Source organism: Saccopteryx bilineata, chromosome 6 (genome assembly GCF_036850765.1).
Source record: "Saccopteryx bilineata isolate mSacBil1 chromosome 6, mSacBil1_pri_phased_curated, whole genome shotgun sequence".
Classification (NCBI taxonomy): Eukaryota; Metazoa; Chordata; class Mammalia; order Chiroptera; family Emballonuridae; genus Saccopteryx; species Saccopteryx bilineata.
In genome coordinates, this window is record NC_089495.1 from 25094466 (window position 1) to 25115058 (window position 20593).

General features: G+C 36.1%; 1 protein-coding gene across 4 annotated transcripts in view; it reads left to right on the top strand.

Moving 5' to 3' along the window:
* NRG1 (neuregulin 1) overlaps positions 1-20593 on the top strand; it is a 1091963-nt gene that overhangs the window by 927363 nt on the left and 144007 nt on the right. For 3 of the 4 annotated variants that reach the window (XM_066235615.1, XM_066235614.1, XM_066235616.1), the window contains exons 3-5: positions 7337-7458; positions 15274-15324; positions 18381-18431. In XM_066235615.1, the coding sequence (XP_066091712.1) occupies positions 7337-7458; positions 15274-15324; positions 18381-18431 (224 nt within the window). The remainder of the gene's footprint in view (positions 1-7336; positions 7459-15273; positions 15325-18380; positions 18432-20593) is intronic. The other variant, XM_066235619.1, reaches the window with a different exon arrangement.

The window sequence follows — 20593 nt, forward strand, 5'->3', positions numbered from 1 at the left end:
AAAACATTCTTATTTTTCGGTTTCATCTACGTATGTATAATTTACCAAGATATGGTTTGCAGTGATTACTTACTTGGTCACTTGACTTAAACTTAATGTTACTACACTTGATCTCAGCAGAAAGGCCAAGAAGCTATGAACTTTCTCTTTAGATCGTTATCACCAAGCAGAGTTGAATTTTAGAGTGAGGTTTAGGGTTTCTCTTTAAGTAAAACATTGACTCTCCCAGTCCTTAGTCTAAGGTTTCTTTTTCACATTTTATAATCTAGCTTGTTCATAGCAGCCAGGATTTCCTCTTAATCCCTTAGTGTTATGAAAAGCTTTCAAACCAGTATGCAATTTCTATTATTTTGTAAAGTCTTATCTCTCTTCTACTCCTTGCTCCTACTAATAAACTGCATTCCTACATGTTCTTCCTATGATTTGGGGTTCACGTTTGAGCCTTTGTTTGTTTTATTTGGCCAACCGATGTGTGGGAGCAATTAAAAGAAATGGAAACTGCCCCAGTGGTATGTGTCTGCTCATTCCTTTGTTCTTGTTTCCTTAGCCTGGTGCGTGATGTGGATGAAGGAAACTAGGTAAAGAGCATGGTGTGGGGCAAGTTCATATTTGGAGCTGTCAGATTGGTCTCATTTAAATATCTGTTCAATATGAGCCTTATTAAGGGCTGACTTCCTATTGCTAGTGTAAGGCACACACTTTTGGCTGCACTTGTTAATTTTGTCTTGGCTCTTCGTTTCTGATCTTACTTATTTTCGTTTTGTTTTAAATTGGCTTTACCTTTTTGGTCAAATTTCTTAAAAAAATATTTATCCTGTTAAATTGTTGCAGGGCCTTCTTTCTTTTTTAAATTTAATAATAGAAAACGTTAATGCATATTTTCTCCTCTTTTTAGCTTAACAGCTCTGGGAGGTCATTTTACCTTTATGTGTAAGAAAAATCTCCAGTTCCTTCATATAAAATGAGAATACCAAGTGCCTATTTTATATGGTTTTATGCGAGACATGCAGTGTAGTGCCTGGTATAGAATATAATTGTCTATGATGCCCTACCCTTTCTTACTATTGGTAGTTCTACAGTATCTGAAACCGTGTTCATAAACACACACACACACACACACACCTCACACATGATTCCTTAGAGATCAGAGGAACAGAATTACATAAACTGATCCCCCTATACATTTAAGTTGTCTTGAAATGTAAACTGTAGTGGAAGAATCAAGCTAAATCAGAAAACCGAGATAGTAGCTATCTGGCATTGGAACCTTGAATCCATCTTGTTAGTGAGCACTTATTGTAGGAACATAAAAAAATTAATATTTGGAACTTTTACTTATAAATCAGTTTGTATTAAATTAGTTTTACATTGTATGATTTTCTTTTATATTTTGTTTTATCTATTTTTATTATATTTATTAGGGTGACATTAGATAATAAGATTATATAGGTTTCAAGTGTAGATTTTTCTAATATGTGATCTAATATGTGATATTTCATAGTGTGTCCACCACCCAGTGTCATATCATCATATACAATATTTGGCTCCTTTAATGGATAAATGTTTTCAGATTTTTGGGTAGATACCCAGAAGAGGGATTGCTGGGTCATAATGGTAACTCTATTCTTAATTTTTTGAGGAACCACCATGCTGTTTTCCATAGTGGCTGTACCAGTTTACATTCCTGCCAGCTGGCAATGAGGGTTCCTTTTTTTCCACTATTTCTCCAAAACTTGTTATTACCTGTCTTATTGATAATAGCCATTCTGATAGATGTCAGAGATGGTAGTTCATTATAGTTTTGCTCTGCATTTTCTTCATAGCTGGGGAAGTAAAGCAAAGCAGCTTTTCATATATCTGTTGGCCATTTGTATGTCTTTTGGGAGAAGTGTCTGTTGAGGTCCTCTCCCTATTTTTTAATTGGATTGTTTAGTATTGAGGTTTTTTTTAGTTCTTTGTATATTTTGGACCTTAAGCTCTTATGGGAGCTGTTCTTTGCAAATATCATCTTTCATTTGCTTGGTTGCCTTTTTGTGTGGTTGTTGGTTTCTTTTGCTGTGCAGAAACCGTTTAGTTTAACATAGTCCCATTCATTTACTCTTGCTTTTGTGTTCTTTGCGTTTGGGGTCAAATTCATAAAATCTTCTCTAAGACCAATATCTATGAGTTTAGTGCCTGTTTTTTTTCTCTATGTAATTTATTGTTTCAGATCTTATATTAATTGGTTATGTATTTTTTATTTCAAAATTAGTACATGCTTATTATAAAAATCTATACATTGCAAGAATATAGTATGTTGTTATAACAGCTAACATTTATCAGAAGCTTATCATATTTCAAGCATTGTTTTAAACACTTTGTATAATTTAAGTCATTTAATACTTTTAGAAAATGAAAATCACCCAGAACATCAACCCCTTTCAGATTCCCAGATAATTCATCAATTAAAGAGTTGAAAGTTAATTTTATGATTGGAAGGGAAATTCAGTAATTTTATCAAGTTAACGTCCTTCATATAGACTGTATATGGTAGCCTGTTAAGAGTAAAACAAGACCACTGTATCCATACTTATCAAAGCCCCAAATTGTTGCAATATGACATTTTCAAGAATGGTTTTCCTGTTTCTACTCTCTTGCTGCAATACTTCCTATTCCCACACTAGAACACAAGATTTGGAGAATCTTATAGTTAAATATATGGTTAGCATTCAAAGAGACCCTAATAAAAAGCATCTAAATTAGTGATTTACCTATTGTTTCCCTGGAGAATCTTGTTTTGATTGGATTGCAAAAATGGGTTACCAACCACCTTGACTTGAATGCTTCCCCTCTTTAACATATTTTTAAATATAAGTCCCTGATTTAACCTTTCGTTTTAAAATGATATTTTTTTTTATTTTGTAAATATAGTTGAAAGCACTGATCTAATTTAATCTTTCTCTGCATAGAGATATTCTAGTTTAGAATATGCTTGACAGGTGGCTATCCAGACTCCAGCCTTTCCAAAGAAGAAAACCTAACTCTTTCACAAGACACCCTATTCATGTTTTTAGAATATCATTTAAAATATGCCCTCTTTTTTCCTCTAAGACATAGTTTCTCCTGCAAGAGCTTCTCCAGCCCTGGCCGGTTGGCTCAGCGGTAGAGCGTCGGCCTGGCGTGCGGGGGACCCGGGTTCCATTCCCGGCCAGGGCACATAGGAGAAGCGCCCATTTGCTTCTCCACCCTGCCCCCTCCTTCCTCTCTGTCTCTCTCTTCCCCTCCCGCAGCCAAGGCTCCATAGGAGCAAAGATAGCCCGGGCGCTGGGGATGGCTCCTTGGCCTCTGCCCCAGGCGCTAGAGTGGCTCTGGTCTCGGCAGAGCGACGCCCCTGAGGGGCAGAGCATCGCCCCCTGATGAGCAGAGCATCGCCCCTGGTGGGCGTGCCGGGTGGATCCCGGTCAGGCGCATGCGGGAGTCTGTCTGATTGTCTCTCCCCGTTTCCAGCTTCAGAAAAATTAAAAAAAAAAAAAGAGCTTCTCCAAATAATTTTCTTTTCTAGATGATAATCATGAAATGCATTAAAATGGCTACCCAGATCTTGTTTGTAGCTCCCTGCCAGGGGGACCTCAGTTTCTTTAACAGAATCTTCCCTGTGCTCTATTTAATTCTGACCACTCTCTTTGAAAGTTCTCTAGTTGTTGATATTTTTCATCAAATGCCACTTCAAAGCTAAATTCAATATTTTAGATGGGACCTAGCCTGTGAGCAGTGTATTGTGACTTTTATCTGATTTGATTTATGCTGTTTTTGACCAAACATTGCAGAAGTTGCTTTTCCCCTCTTTTTTTTCTTATTTCAATAGTTTTTTAAATGAATTAATGTTAAATGCATGACTAATTGAAATCCCTTTTTTCTCTGTGTATATTGTTGTCAAGGCATGTCCCTTCCAGCCTGTATTTCTGCTACTGATTTTTGAACCTGAATGTATTTGTTATGCTTATCTTGATTAAATTGAATCTTGGTTTTTGGCCCACTGATGTTCAGTACTAGAATTCCCGTGGGTGTTCTGCTACAGAAAGATTTTCTTAGCCACATGGCATGCCTGCCTTAGAAATTCACAGTACATATTTGCATAAAAACAACTAAGAGGTACTGTTGTAAAAAATAAATTTAAAGTTGTATAATGCAACATGTATCTGAGCATAGAAAAAAATTCTATTTTTTTTGTTCTTTCTCTTTTTTAAGCATAACATTTATTTACATTACTTGGAATAGTATTCCAGGAAACACTGCCCAGGTCTATTTGGAGAATTTTGATGTTAAGAACTATGCCTTTAAGATTATGTTAACTATAAATTTGATTACCATGTTTCTTATGGTTTGATTCAGTTTAATAGTTAAAATAATAATGGCACAGGGGCAAGAAAGAACTCCTTACATATCATAAAGGACTGTTCCTAGATTTATATAAATATAAAAGAAGGGGTGTTCTTAGAATTATCATAATCTTGGGTTGTATGTTCTTGGGATGTTGTTTTAATCTTGTTTTAGAGTTTTGGGGCTTAACAAAAAATATTGCTATTATCTTATTTTAGGAATTCACTTTTCCCTGTGTTGAAAACCAGTATATTATTCCCTATCCTAACATTCTTCATAATTTATTTATCAATTATTGTTAGCGGTTCCATGGTTGTAAATGAACATTTTTTCAGCTAAGCATTCTATTTTGGGCTTGACAAGCTTATTGTACTATTTATTCCATTGTTTCTCATTATTCTTCATAGGTGTCTGTCATGAAGGAAACTTGTCATATATGAACAAAGTATACAGATAGCTGATAATTCATTTTTCTAAAGTGAGAGGAGAGGAGATAGTGAGACAGACTCCCACATGCACCCCAGCTGGGATCCACCTGGCAACGCCCATCTGGGGCTGATGCTTGAGTCAACTGAGCTATCCTCAGTGCCCCGGGCACCAGCCGATGGTTGCCTCTCATGTGCTTTGACTGGAGATCAAACCTGGGATGTCCGCAGACTAGGCCAGTGCTCTGTCCACTGAGCCAACTGGCCAAAGCCTGATAATCCATTAAAAAGCACTAGATTTGAATACTCCAAGCCATACTTAAAAGCTAACAGACTTTATAGGGGATAAATATCCTAGTATTGTTGTATTTTGATAATTTTAAAAGCTATTACATTTTATTATTAAATCTTAATATCTGCTTGCTAAGGTGCTTCCCATCAAAATGGTCTATATTGGTTTACAAAAATATACTTCAGGGAAATTTTGATGAATAACCTCTGTGATTAATATATAAATATTCTTGATTAAATGGTCCTTGGATCATCCCCTCATTACATAGATAAACAAGGTCCACTTTTTATCAACTTCATTCTGTAGACCATTATTTTCAGGAAGCCATGTGAATGACAGAGATTCCACCATCAAATAAGTTAGAGAGACAGTAATATAGCTCCCTCTTGGAGAGTCAGAATACATTAACATATTAAAGGCTTTGAGAAATCATGTAGGCTTTAGAAAAAAACAAACAAAAATAAAGAAAGCCTGTTTTTGTTTAATGTCTTCCAAACTTATTTGGACACACACTTTGTTTTCTCAAGTTTATATGTAGCTATTGTTGAATTATAGCTAATGAAGTTAATATTTCAGTCCACATGTTGGTTTGACTATTGCTCCCCTTGATCTGGATGACCTCTGCTTGTCTCTGCCCTCTTAATATTGTATCTTGCTTTCCTACAGCCAAGAGTAGGAACATTATGTCTTACAGAGAGCTTAAGTGGGAACATCCAAATATTTTCTTCATTTATTCACACATTTATCTAATAATGTTTGAGGGTGCATCAAGGACAAAACAGTGATACTGAGAAGGCATATGGGTGAATACGGAGAAGGTTAAATTATGGACTCCCCCTCTAAAGTGTGTGTCCTTACTTGAGAGAAAAGACACACTGAAAGCACTATGAGGGTCATGAGAGAGGTACTCAAGGCTGTTGGAATTTAGATCAAGGAGAGAGCAGCTCCAGCTACAGGATCATGGAAGTTTTGATGAAGGAATTGGCACTGAGATCGTTCTTCTATGACCATGTTGCTAATATCTTGATGGTTAGAATGGTGGGGTTCCCATTTGAGGAGGAGAAAATGACACATGCAAAACCGCCAAGATAGAAGACCGTGAGACTTACGTGTAGAACTGAGGGATGATTCAGTTTGATAGAATAGAGGAGAATAGTAGGACCTAAATTTGTAATAATTGCTCTAAATTAATAATATCACATGACAAAAGACCCAAAAGTTCTCTAAAAATATAAGAAGGTGTAATTTATGGGACTTTTGCATATAATTCGGAATTACTGTCTTTGTTTCCTGCCTTTTTTTCTGACCCTTGTCTTCCTCTCAAGAGCCCAGGCAGTCAGTACCAGTCTTGAATCCACAAAGAGGTTTTAAAAGGCTGTGTATTGCAGCAGTCACCTCATCCTATTAAAAAAGTTACAGAAAAAAAAACACATAAAATAAAATAAAATATTTTGGTAAAGGCTGATCCAATCCCACTGTTTCTGAGTTTTGAAGTCATGGAGACTGTTTAAATTATAGGCGATTGTGCAACAGTAAGATATAGACAGATACAATCAGTATGCTGCCCATGTTCAAAGAGTGCCGAATGTTGGTTTAATGTGTAGAATTTTTTAAAAGTGTGTGTGTGTGCTATGTCGCATGAATATTGATTTCAACATTAAGAACCATTTGCATGGTGCTATGCTCCTAGCAATGAGAATCTTAAAGAAAGGCACATTTCCTTTCTTTTGGAAGTGATAAATCCTTTTCATTCAAAATTAACATAATTCCTGATGTTACTTTACTAAGAAAGAAGTGCAGAGCATTTTAATCTAGTCTAGCCTTAAGGGACTGCCCTTATCAGATTTGTGAAAGATGATTTTATACTTTTTTTTTAAAAATATACTTTCCTTAGACCTAGTGGCTGGTGACATTTATAAACAAAGAGGAAAGAAAATTTACCAGTTGGGTTGTGAAGAAACAAATCTGATGCATAATGGTTGCGGTAGAGGAAAAAAACAAAAATTAGAGAAAACTGTTTTTAGAATTCCTGATCTGGGTGATAAAACTAAGACTTTACCTATGATGTAACTTCAGTGCAATATGCCTCACTTAAACTCTTGGTAAAAACCATCTAGGGAGGTGCTAGGAGGCTGTGTTTTATGTGGTGTGTGTAAAACGGAGAGGAGTTTGAGGACTCTGAAACTACAGAGAAATATATTTTGATGATCATTGTATTTCTGTGAAATAATCTTATACCCCTTTGGTCCTGATCTTCTAGGAAGTCAGAACTTCGCATTAACAAGGCGTCACTGGCTGATTCTGGAGAGTACAGGTGCCAAGTGATCAGCAAGTTAGGAAACGACAGTGCCTCTGCCAATATCACCATTGTGGAGTCCAATGGTAAGCGATGTCCTTCTGCATTCTGTTTCTTAATCTGTTCGAGGAGTAATCAAGCTGTGTGGTGAGACTTAGAATACATTGCTGTTTTAAATCTCATTATACACAAAAACTCCATTTATTTTAAGTATCTTATATGTTCTTCCAAAATCTCTCCTTTCCCTGAGGGGACATAGACCTGAAATATACACAGATTTTTTTTTTAAAAAAAGGATTTTAAAGAAAAAAGTTGTACCTCCTCTTAAGATAGCCAGGAAGGCCATCAAGTCTTTGCCTCTTATCAGCAACAGGATATGTTTATGTTGTATGTGTATTTATTACCGAATACGTATGTATATGCAGAATTTATATGTATTGTATATATCAATATTTGCAAAGTAAGTGTGTGTACATTGTGTGTGTAAACAATACAAACTTGACTTAGTCTTGCAATTTTTAAGTGCTTAAATGATTTTTAATACATCTGGCTCTATGTAGGAGAAAGTTACTCTTCCTATTAGTTTTTTTTGTTTGTTTGTTTTATTTTGTTTTTAGGCCTATTCATGCTGAAATTAGGAGAATCGAGGCATAGCATTTCTTATTATGAGTAGGCCTCAGCTTCTTCTTTCCTGAGACCAGATTTTGGAGATATCTGTTAAACAAATTAGTGACTGAGGAGGTAGCAGTTGCCACCCACCCTATGACAACTTCTCTGAGTTATCCAAGGAAAGGAAGAGACCCACAGCCGGTGGTTCTCTGGTCACGACACCCCAATACTCAACCACTAGGTGCAGTCACGTGCAGAAGCTGACCGTGCTCTGCCAGTGAGCAACAGTGCTACTTCATAACCTTGGGGACTTCTTTCTCTTCCTGATTGAGGCACTTTACTGCTGCCTTCACAAGCCTGTCTTCTGAGATAAAATCAAGCCTAATTGCACTGTGGCTAGGTAATAGATGGGGAAGTGAGGCCACATCAAAGCCTGATCTCTTAAAGTGACAATGTGAAAATGCTAGTCCAGCAAAGGAAGAATAAAAGTCACCTTAAGGTTTTACCCCATAGGAGACAGATGTGTGTAGTTTGTGTCAGTGACTTAATAGTATAAGACAGAAGGGAGTGAGATAATTATATGGAAGGGTTGGGAAAATCCAGGTTAATTCCTAGTCTTCCCAAGGAATCGCTCTGTTGCAATGTAGTCATAGTTCATTACTTTCATTTTAAAGACCTCCCTCCAGAGAGAGTAAAAAAAAATGACAGTGAAAAGTAGTTTCCATTACTATTTTTAGGAGCTGTGCTTATAGTTTAAAAATATATAAGCCATTTAAAATTTATATGAGTAAATATAACATCACTTTACTTTTTAGTCAGCACTGGTTAAGCGATAGATGTTTGCTAGTTTTTTTCTCCCATGTGGAATTTTACAGGATGCTACTTGAAACCCAAATTTATAAATTAATTTCTTCCTATCATACCACCTTTAGTAGCTTGTTCTCTGTCACTGGCTTGATTCAATGTGTCTCCTCCTGATAAATGCTATTGAATTATGATTTAGACACTTGGATTAGATTTATGTAGCTATGCATACCATAAAGTCCCAGGAAAATAAAATTAGAAGAAGTGTCATGGTCTCATTGAGTATAACAGTGGTATTATATTGCTTATTCCATGTTTTCTGTTTTATGGGATTAAGCAATAAATTATTTAACACTGTATTATTTCTGAAAAGAAACCCCATAGGATTTCTTTGTTTATCCAGAAGTTTGAAAATGTGGTTTTTCACACTTCTCCTAAAAGAAACATCATTTTTGATATTCATTTAAAGAGTTGGTTTTGATTTTGAATACATATTATTGACCAATTATAGTGTAGGGAAATGAAAGTAGGGATGTTTTTGATAATAACATCTTTTTTACTTGACAAGAATAAAGAGGAGTTTGTGGAATATTGTAAGATCATTCGTAAACAACCAACTAAAATTCTTCAGGGAATGGGTTTTTATTGGCTTATTGAAAATATCTGCAGGAGAACAAAGAATCTCAGTTACAGTGTGAGGTGCTCTTGTTTTTATTTTCTTCTTCGAACATTAGGAAGAGTTCATCCTTATCCAACCCTTTCATTGTATTGAAGAAGAAATAGAGACTTCTACTGTGTCCTAAGACAGACACATTCAGGATAAGAAGATATTTAGCAGCAAAAGAGATGAACCCAGAGTCCTTTAATTCTTGGACCAGTAGAGCTCACAGTATGCCTTACTGTGTGTTTACTAGCATTTAAGGTAGATTGTAAAGAATAAAAACTGAAATGATGGTGTGAGGCATAAGGAGAAAGAGATTCCACGGGGAAGACATAGAGCTTCATTATAACTGGACCTCAAGGGTGTGGACTTGTACCCAGGGCATCTCTAAGAATTTAAAAGAGGAAAGTTTGTGGCTCTTTTTTGTTGTGCCTTTCATGTGCCTCAGATGCTTCTTGACTCTTGTGCTGTTTCTCGTATACTCACCTGTCCTGCTCTCACCTTTGCTTCTTCATAATCCCTGACATTGACCTAGTCATGATCCTACTTGATCATCTTCTTCTTCTTCATGGTTGTTTTTAAGGTATTCTGTCAGTTTCAACTCCTTCTTTGTAATTGTTTCCTTCATTCCCAAATCAAATTTCCCATAGCAAGAATTGAATTGGTAGGATTTACTGTACTAGACCACGTGGAAAGACCGAGAGAGCTTACAAATCATTTGCCTTTTTGTCAGGTGCCCATTACGGGCTCATCAGGGAGAGAGGAGCCAGAAACCAGACTTCTTTGAAATGCTCCCTTTTTCAGAGGCAGTGAGTGAGGAGTGCAGCTCATCAGAGTCAGTGGCTTGGTAGGCACCCTGACTGACGAGGTCAATGCCTTGTGTGTAGTGGGAGACTTCTCACTAGACCACACAGACTTAGTTATACTGCAGCTAAAAGGAAAATAAGTACTCTTTCTGATCCTTCACCCTATTCTACTGCTGTCTATGAACTGACTGGCTTCAGATCAAGGCTGGTTATCAGAGAAGCCAGCTTGGGTCCTGAGCTGTGTGAGGCTCAGAGGCACTAGCTTTGTGTTGTTACATCCCTGTATCCCTAGGAGTCTGGTCAAAGGTTGCACAGAAACACTCTTTCAAAGAGAAAAAGAACACTCTACTGTGGTTATAAATTGCTACATAGCTAAACAGTCTCTTCCTAATGTACATTTACTATTGCCTTGGGCTGAGAGAGTGGAATTCTCAAGAATTTCTTTTTCTGTTGGAGTCTTAGAAAAAAATAAAATGCTTGAAAGTATGAATGTTATCAAAATATTATGTTACATAGAACTTTCTTGAGGTTTTAATTTATGTTTCTACAAAATACATGTAATTTTGTTTATTTTGTGTTGTCTGTTAACTCACCCGTGTTTTTCTAGTAAATGCACAACTGTGGTTTGGTAATTCTTTACAAGTAACCTTGGTGAAAGATCCTGGTCTATTGCTGGAGCTAATTACCCTAATTTCATCCTATGCAAAAGAGTCCTTGGGATTTTTACTTAGATTCTTACACAGGTGCCTTCCTTGAGCCAGTATGTTTAGAATATATTTTGGTATAAGATTCCAGGAGGGATAGCAGAGGTTAAGAGACATGTAAGAGAAACTGTTTTCTTTTCTTCCCAGAAAAATCATGAAAAAATGCACAAGATGACCTTGCTGTGTGATATTTTTAATCTCATTAAGATAGCTCTATACTATTAGAATAAAATTAGCATGTCATAAAAGTCTTCTATTCAATATTCAGAACTTTCCTCCATGAAACTCATTATTGAATTCTACTTAGAGTAGCAACTAGATATAAATAAAGTGATTTAAAATAAAAACAACGAAAAAAATCCCCTTGAATCATTTTATGCTTGAGCAAAACAAAGACTGTATTTCTTTTATTTTCAAGTATTTAGAAAATAAAATACACATTACCAATCAGTTTGTTAAGCTATAATTTAGAAATTTATATGTGTTCTACTTTTCCAATACTTTTAATCCTCCCTTATTTGGAAAAAAGAATTTGTCATATAGTAGATGGGTCTAAACCTATGCATGCTGCCAATTACTTCAGGGATTATGCAAACCCGACAAAGTCCAGTTGAGTTTTCATGTAAGGAAGGATCTCATAGGAAGTAATCTTTTCATGATGGATGCAAGTTGATTTTCTTTATGAATTCAGAGATGGCCATCTAAAAAGCCAAATACACTATGCTTACAAAGCTCATACACTATATGTTTATTTGTATTTTATATATTTGCCTTGTTTTTTGTCTAGGAGACCTTAATTTGCAAATTAATTCTTAGCTAAGAAGCTCTATGAAAACTGTTGGGTATCAGACTAAGGAGGAGAACCTACCTGGTTTTCAAATTAACTAAATGTTGCCGCCTCTTAAAAGATTAATACAAGAGAATATACAACTAATCAATCATATCTTCTACTAGATTTTTTTTTTAATCAAGAGAAAAATTGTATGAGTGAGTGTCAAGATCCCATAGGAACAATTGGACTCGTAATAATAAAATAGCTGTTTCATTCATGATGAGCAGAAATATTATTTCTATGAAATTTATTAATATATGAATTGGTCCTTTAAAAAACGCACCCTTTCTCCCAAGTTGGCAATATTTTTGCAAATGTTGTGGTATTGGTGAACAACCTATAGTTATAGTAATAAGCATATAAAATATGTTTGTCAATTTGTGTAGTAGTCCTCTTGTATGGTGTATTGTGCAGGAGTCCCAAGAAAGCTAATATGAATGCAATAGAGTTGTCTTTTTATGCATAGTATCTAACATGTCTCTACATCATTTATTAATTTTAAAATTTCCCAATCACTTTAAAGTAAGCTCTCATTATGAGCAATAATTCACAATTCACACTCAAAGATGTTCCTGAAGTTATCTTTACCAGTGTGAATATATGTGTGCCCATCCTAAATCTTTAAAGAAGATACTTGATCAGATGTTTTGTATGCACAACAATGGACTTTAATTTTAGAATAACCGAGTTATATAATTTGATTTTTAGATGCACACAGAAACATCATATGTATGTTTGTATATATGTATATGTATATTTGGCTAAATAGTTATATTTTTTTATACAATGCTCATATTATGCTCAAGATGAAGTCTCTAACAAGTCATGCATATAAATGATTAGAAAAATTGCTTTTCTGAAAGTGTTGTATTCAGACTCTGCAACTTTTCTTGGAGATTAGATCAAATTCGCTAAAAAAGCATTCAAACATTACAAATAGACTAACGTTCCTTATATTTACTTGCTTACTCAGCATAAGTTGCTTAATTCAGTTATGTTCAATTCCTGATGCTTCTAAATCCTCATTATTTTGCACTAATGAAGGGGATGTCCTTTATAAATTAATAAATTTAACATTCCAAATACTGTGGGAAATTGTGATACATAAATACCAAGGACATTGCAGGACTTAATATTTTTTTATTTTGCAATTTAAGATGAAATTATTTTTAATCACCCTTATAATAAAAAATTTGTTTTCTAAATTTATGAATCCTACCCAAAACACATAAAAATTCTTGCTTAGTGGTTTTAATAAAAAGATTAACTCTTCCTATTAGCAAGATTCTTTCGGTATAGAAGTATATAACTTCTGAGCTTGTATTTCCCCCACGATAATTCAGAAGTTTTTATTTGGAACTAAAATCATTATAGATATTTTTTAAGGTCTCCAGGATAAATAACTAATTATAAGAATGGAAGTTATTTTAAGTTGTCTCTGTACAGATACATCTTTGTAGTAACTTCCTGTTCTGGTATTTTAACATAACTTTCCATTAAGAAACGAATCGTTATGATTAACCTTTCCTTTAACATGAGATCTTTTATGCAGAACATAGAAAAGCTCTGATTTTCTTTTCTTGGAAGGTCATGGAGACCAACTACTTAGTTTGTCAAAAATAAATGTGAAGAGTTTTTATTCATGCTGAGATTGGGATGTTTGCCCAAGTCTTGTGACCCTGAGCTTCCTTCTTCCGTATGGCTGTCGTGTCATTGATGGATCCTGAAGGACAGAATGAGGAAGCATCTTTTTGAATGTGGGCACTTTGCTTGGGAATGCGGATCTCCTTCTAGGTGTTCATAAAGAAAGACAAATGCTGTACATCTTTGATAAAAATATATATATATATATATATAAACCTCTTTAAATTTCCCCCAAAGAGGAGCAATTTAATTTTCTCTAAATCAAGAAAACTCATTGTAGCTACTTTGAAAACAGACATTGTCATCTTACCAACTCAGAATACCCTCTTTGAATGCCTGCTGTATGAGGAAGTCCAAAGGCTATCCTATGCCCTCACATACTGATTCCTTTCACTGTCGCATTTTTACTGTGTATAAGAACCTATGTAGGCAGCTTTGGTGGCTTGATAATAATCTCACACCTTGAATAGTTTGTCCTCCTAATGCTTGATTAGAGAGAAACATCCGTACTTAATTTGTATGAGAAAGGCACACTTGGTGTCACTAAAGGTGTATTACTGGTCTTTGATATATTCATATTTAACCTTATGCTTATTCTTTAGCATCCCTTTTAAATATCATGTGCTATTTTTTTTTCCTTTCAATTTCACAAAACCTTTTACCTCTGGTGAAGCCTCTGAGGTTCAAAAAATATTGCCACTTTAAATTAATTTCTCTTACCTACTGGACTAGTCCTATCATAGAAACCTAAATGGTCATATTTATATTAAAAAATGATTATATTGCTCATGGAATATTTCTAGTTCCATGATTAACAGGCTATTAATTGATAGCCTGTTTGATCTGCTCAGGATTTAAATAGGATCTAGTAACTTTTGTAATGTATATATATATAATATATGACATATATATAATGTATGATATATATATATCATAATGGATTCAAATTACCTTTTTGTCCATGTTAGTAAATAGTTAAATACTATTAAGTCATCTAACAGTAATTATGCCCGCAGTGAAGGTTGAGTGATATTCGTCATTGCATCTCTACATCTTTCCAAGCTTCATACAACTCTGCCTTACTGAAAATATTAAATCTTAACAACTGAAAAATCCTTTTCAGAAGGACTGCATGAACACAGAATTTTAGACAATGTAATCATTCTTTTACTTCATCATAAAGGTGCTAAGAAAGCAAGACAGAGTTTGAAGAAGACTGTCCGAATTCCCATGATCACAGTGTGTCCAGAGTGTGCAGGCTCATTCTTCATTTTCCTGAGATGAGTGATGCCTACTTTATTCTGTGTCCTGCCCGGAGCAGCTGAAATGTCCACCTTATGATCGGGTACCCATCTTGATTATTATTGACAACTTTATGTCAAGCTCAATGCCAGGACGTGATGTTTTCCATCAATCCCAACTAGAAACGTTGCCTGCTTTTGTTTTTTAACAAAAATGGAATTCTCCAAAAGTCATCATTTAAAAATTCTGACTACAGATTTGATTTTCTTAGTTCTGCTATTTCTGACTTCCTTTCTGAGCAGGAACCCTCAACCTCTGTCATATACCGTCCGTCTCTGACCTCAGTGTGGGCAGTGAATTCTTCCTAATTATTCTAGCACAGTTCACTTTATGCTCTTTGCTCAAGAAAGAAGAACTGCTTGCCTGGAAAGTCTCTTTTTGCTTTTCTCCCCCCGTGTGGATAAAGCCTGGGTTTCGTCACCCCCTTGTGATAAACTTCTTTCTTCACGCTCATTTTTAGGTTGAAGGCAGACTGTGGAACTGGTTCCCAGACTCCTGATTGTACATCATAATAGCCTATGACCTTTTCTTTTTTGCAGAGATCACCGCTGGCATGCCAGCCTCAACTGAAAGAGCCTATGTGTCTTCAGGTAAGAAAAAAGAAGCTCGTCCGATTTAACTAACCTGAATGACAGACCTCACTGCTGGCTGCTGCTCCTTCTACTAATCAGAACCCCTTCTGCATTCCCATTTCAGCTCTCCAGTTTTCTGCCCCAACATTTTCCTCCAGCTAATTCTGCCTCTTTGGGTTTTGCTCAGTGGACTACAGTTCTTGATGTATGTCTGAACTTGAGCCTGAGAGGCAGGCACAAGGAAAAGAAATCTATGACTAGATACTATGTAGTGACATTAGAACATTCAAGGAGACATCTGGGTTATAAAGTCAGTTTTTATATCTTTATGGGTATCCTTCTTAGCTTCCTCGGTTCTCTCTATTCTCATTCATCCTAGTTTATTCCTGGATAATGTATCAATATCTGATATCTGGCCTCTGGGCTCCTAATGATCAGTTGCAGCTCACTAAACTTAAAAAAAAACAACCACTGACTTTTTCAAATGCTGTCGCTTTTTTATTTTTGTTTCTCAGTTGTCAATAATATTTGCTGAGAGCAATTATAGTCTGAGAAGATTCTCACTGCTTATAACCCAATTGTATTAATACATGTATAACCATAATTCATTCATTTCTCTACTAGCTAAGATTAAGTTTATTAGTAAACTGAACTATTTTTACTTTTTCTTATCCTCTGTGATTATATATTAAACAAAAGTTTAAACTATTTTAAAACTAATATTCAATTGGAAACAAGTTTTTGCAGACCTAGATTTAAAACTTACTTCAAGGTGTAACAACTTGCTTTTTTTCTGATACTTTATAGTATACAAAGATTTTTATACCTCATTTCATAATGACAACAGATTCATGAAACAAGACATTATTTTTCTTCATTTTACGAATGAAAAAGACTGAAGCATTAGGAATGTTAGGTCAATAGCAAGCTCTGAAAAGCAGATACTTCCAACTCAGTACTCTTTTTGTTGTTTTAAGTGGGAGGAGGGGAGATACAGAGACAGACTCCCACATGTGCCCCGACTGGGATCCACCTGGCAGCCCCCATCTGGGGGTGCTGCTTGAATTAACCAAGCTATCCTCAGCACCCAGGGCCGACACTTGGACAAGGAGCCACTGGCTGAGAGAGGGGAAGAGAGAGAGAAGGTGGAGAGGGAGAGAGAGAGAAGCAGATGGTTACTTCTCGTGTGTGCTCTGCCCAGAAATTGAACCTGGGACATCTGCACATTGGGCTGACACTCTAGGCACTGAGCAAACTGGCCAGGGCACACAGTACTCTTTCCATTACCCCATATTTAAAGTTTTGGCTTCGCCTGACCAGGTGGTGGCACAGTGAATAGAGCACCAGACTGGGATGAAGATAACCCAAGTTCAAAACCCCGAGGTCAAATGCTTGAGCACAGGCTCCTCTGGTTTGAGCAAAGCTCACCAGCTTGAGCCCAGGGTCTCTGACTAGAGCAAGGGGTCACTCGGTCTGCTATAGCCCCCGGTCAAGGCACATATGGGAAAGTAATAGATGAGAAACTAAGGTGCCACAGCAAAGAACTGATGTTTCTCATCTCTCTCCCTTCCTGTCTGTCTGTCCCTATCTGTCCCTCTCTCAGTCTCTCTCTGTCTCTGTCACCAAAAATAAAAAATAAATTGAAAAAATATATAAATTTTTGGCTTCATTAATTTTTACATCATTATTATTATTATAGCCTGTAGCTTGTTGAACCTTGTGGGAAGCCATATAATGCAACACGGCACAATATTACTTTTTTCTTTTTTTTGCACACAATATACCTTTACTGGGTTTTAATTTTCCCTTCAAGTCACTGTCAAAAGTCATAAAAGCTAAATATCTCTACATCCTAGACTGGTTTGGCCACATTTAGAGCATATTCATGGGTTATTAATAAGATGTAAATTTCTGTGTTGTAGGGTCGAATGATCCTGGATTCTAATAGAATCTTACTTTTCTGGGTAATAGAGAGAAAAAGGAAGGAGGAAAGAAGAAAGGAAGGAAGAAAGGAAGGAAGGGAGGGAGGGAGGGAGGGAGAGAAGGAGGAAGGGAGGGAGGGAGGGAGGGAGGAAGGGAAGGGAATAGGAAAGAACAAGAGAAAAAATTGTTATCTGAATTTTTTCACCTTTCATTCAGATATTTTTCTTTTAAATATAGAGACTTACTTATCTGACTCCAGTAGATGCTGTTATGAGCCTGAGCTTTTAAATTTATGTGGTGCTTGTCTTGGGAATTTAGACTGTAACTCTTATTTTCTGATATGTGTGTGATATATGGCTTGAATCTTTATAACTTTCTGGCTGCTGAATTTCAATCCTTCTTTGATACTAAGTTGTTCTCATTTCTTACTAATAAAAAACCATAGGTCCCATACTTTTTTTATTTATTTTTTGCATGGGTTATGTTTTATGCTACGTCTGTACTTATATTGGCTTTCCTTCCTTACCCTTGCTATCTAAGAGAATCTTGCTACTGTACTTCCCCAATGATTGCATCATGTACTTACTGAGCATGTGTTGTTTGAATCTCTATGTAATTCCTCTAGTAGATTCTGCATGGACTTGATTCAGCCCTCTGTTTGCTCAGGATGTTTATGCAGACCAAGTTGCCTGATAATATTTTTGTCCTCCTTCTTTTATTTTTTATGAAATTTGACTTTCATTCTCTCTGAGTCTAAGGATCGTTTTTTTTGTTTTTTTTTTGGTTTCACGTTTCTTAAGACCAAGACCACGTCCATGTCAGAGAAGGACCTGCCTCTGTCTCCAGTAGTGCGGATTGTTTAGAGCAGTAGTATTTCTAGGAAGAGCATACAGCAGTCGGTGTGGGTATCTTCGCGGATGGACCCACTCCGTTGTTATCTCTTTTAAGTCTTTGGATCTGGACTACACAAATACTTCTTTGTGGTCTTTGGATTGGTGTATCTTCCTTTGACTTTGAAATGCTTCAGCTTTTCTGTTGCACTGTTTTCTAGTCCTCTTTTTCTAGCTGATAGCCAAGCCAGGCCAATTTCTAATGTCAGAATTCAAGCGGCATGACTCAACAAAGCCTCATTCCACTTTTATGTTTTATAGAGTCACCCATTAGAATATCAGTAACAACCGAAGGAGCAAATACTTCTTCATGTAAGTATGTTTAAACATTTTGTTCACTGGTTTTTCACCCAAGACAATGTCTGCTTCGGAAGGTTGTGCTCACATCTACACTGGTCCCTTTCTGAGGGACCATGTATCAGGTTTGGAAGCAGGATGGTGTTTGCTGTTTGGAGTAGAAATGGCCCCTTGTTATGCTTGGGGTCCACTAGCTATTCCTCCTCTTAAGATACATCTGGATATGAAGAGATACCACACACGTGGTATTTTTAGGATAATGTAGTGCCTTTAAATGTTGGAAAATAACTGAATAGCCTCTGAGGCCTAGTTATGAGTGAGCAATAGAGAACGTTGTGGTTTATTTTTTTTTAAAGTGTGTCTCGATGCCTTCAGCAACTGCCTGAGGCGTGATGGCCAGCTGTCTGGGGCCTCTCTTCCCAAGTCCCTCAGTTGTCATGTAAAGTCTGCTCTGATGGAGTAAGGTGACTATATATAGATGCCCTTAATTCAAATTTGATAGCAAGTGACTAATTATGAAAATGTTTGAAAGCAAGTCCCTAGGCAAGATCTCAGATTAGTTTTCATCTGTTTAATGTTAAATGTGCTTTGTGCTTATGGAGTTCTTCTACAACTGTTAGACTGATTGGTGCCTTGTGCTACGTCAGGGGACCTGGAGACATTATTAGCAAGGACTAGTAAAAATAGTTTTCATACTTATAAATTGTGAGTAGCATAGCATGAAATGTTGATATCCAACAGGGGAATTTATCAGACCTTGAAAATAAAACTTGTAACTACGGTCTTTCTTTTCCTTTATTTAAAGCTATGTCTCAGTTTGCTAAGCCCTTCAATAAATAGATGTTCTTAATTATTTAGTCCCAACCTGAAGCGTGTGTAAGGAACAGTTTCCTTTGACTATCAGCATGGTAGGAAGCCCTGGAAAAGAAAGTTTGTACTTTTGGCAACTTTAATTGTTCTGTCAAGTCTGTTTAAATAGAGCCAGTTTCATCTAAAGCTTTTCCCTGCAGGTTGGTAGTACCAGAATTGTAGTGATATGATATAAGCATCCTTTTTTTTTTTTTTTTTTTTTTTTTTGCATGAAGTATGATGTTTTGGCTACATTTTAGCAAGATAAAGCATCATTCAACTGGATTGAAGACAACAATCTAGTAAGATCAAACAGGAAATGAAATGCTAGGAAGGACTAAATTGGCTTCCTCTGAATTCTAAGGACACTCATTACATACTCCAAAATGAAAATCCCCCTGGGGAGTTTGCAATATTTGTTATTTAATTCTACTTATAAAAAGATTAGTATAGTTATAAAGATTTCAGCTAACTAGCAGTAAGGAAGCATGTTGTGCTTTGCTTATACATTTGAGTGTTTATTATACAAAATCAAATACTTGGTTTTTCTTTTTGGCTTCTTCCCCCCTCCCCCCAGGAATAATTTCTCTCCTACATGATTCATTGAATGAAGTTATTGAAACTCTTGTAATTGGAACCCTTCATGCTATCATTAATGGGCAATGGATGCTGTCCTTAAGCATAGCTGAGTAATTATGGAATGGAAGAAATATTTCTTTTGGTTTTGCAGAGCTGTAGGGAACTGAAATGAATCTCTCAGTTTACATTTCTATTCACTGCAGTACTGTTGAGAGAGAGAAAATAATTTTGAAATCTGATGCTGATTGCTAACTCTTGGCAGAATTAGATTCTGATATTTGGTAAAGGTTTAAGACAAAGAAAGAAGGCTTTGTGTACAGTTATGTTACAATATTTTAGTGTACCATTTTTGTACATCACTCTCCATTGGGGGTGGATTTTCAGTAAATATGGTATGGTTGAATTGATTAATTAATACATTTTTTAATCTCATGAAAATATACTCTATGATTGGCAAATATAAACCAATAGTGGCGGGATGCTAAATCCAGACTTGGTTAGAACAACGAACGTGTGGTGAAACTCTGGGTTCATTGAGAGGAAGCATCATGCAGAACTCCGCATTGCAGAAGAGGTGTGATGCAAGCAAAGCTCTATTTATTAAAATCTGAAGGTGAAACTTGAAGAATCAGCAAGAGCAATAAACTAGATTAAAGATGCAAAATGTGAAAGAGCCAAAGGCCTTGGAAGACTTCAGATGGGTCAGAAATAATCAGCCCTGAAGAGTAGGGTTTTATTCACTTAATTTC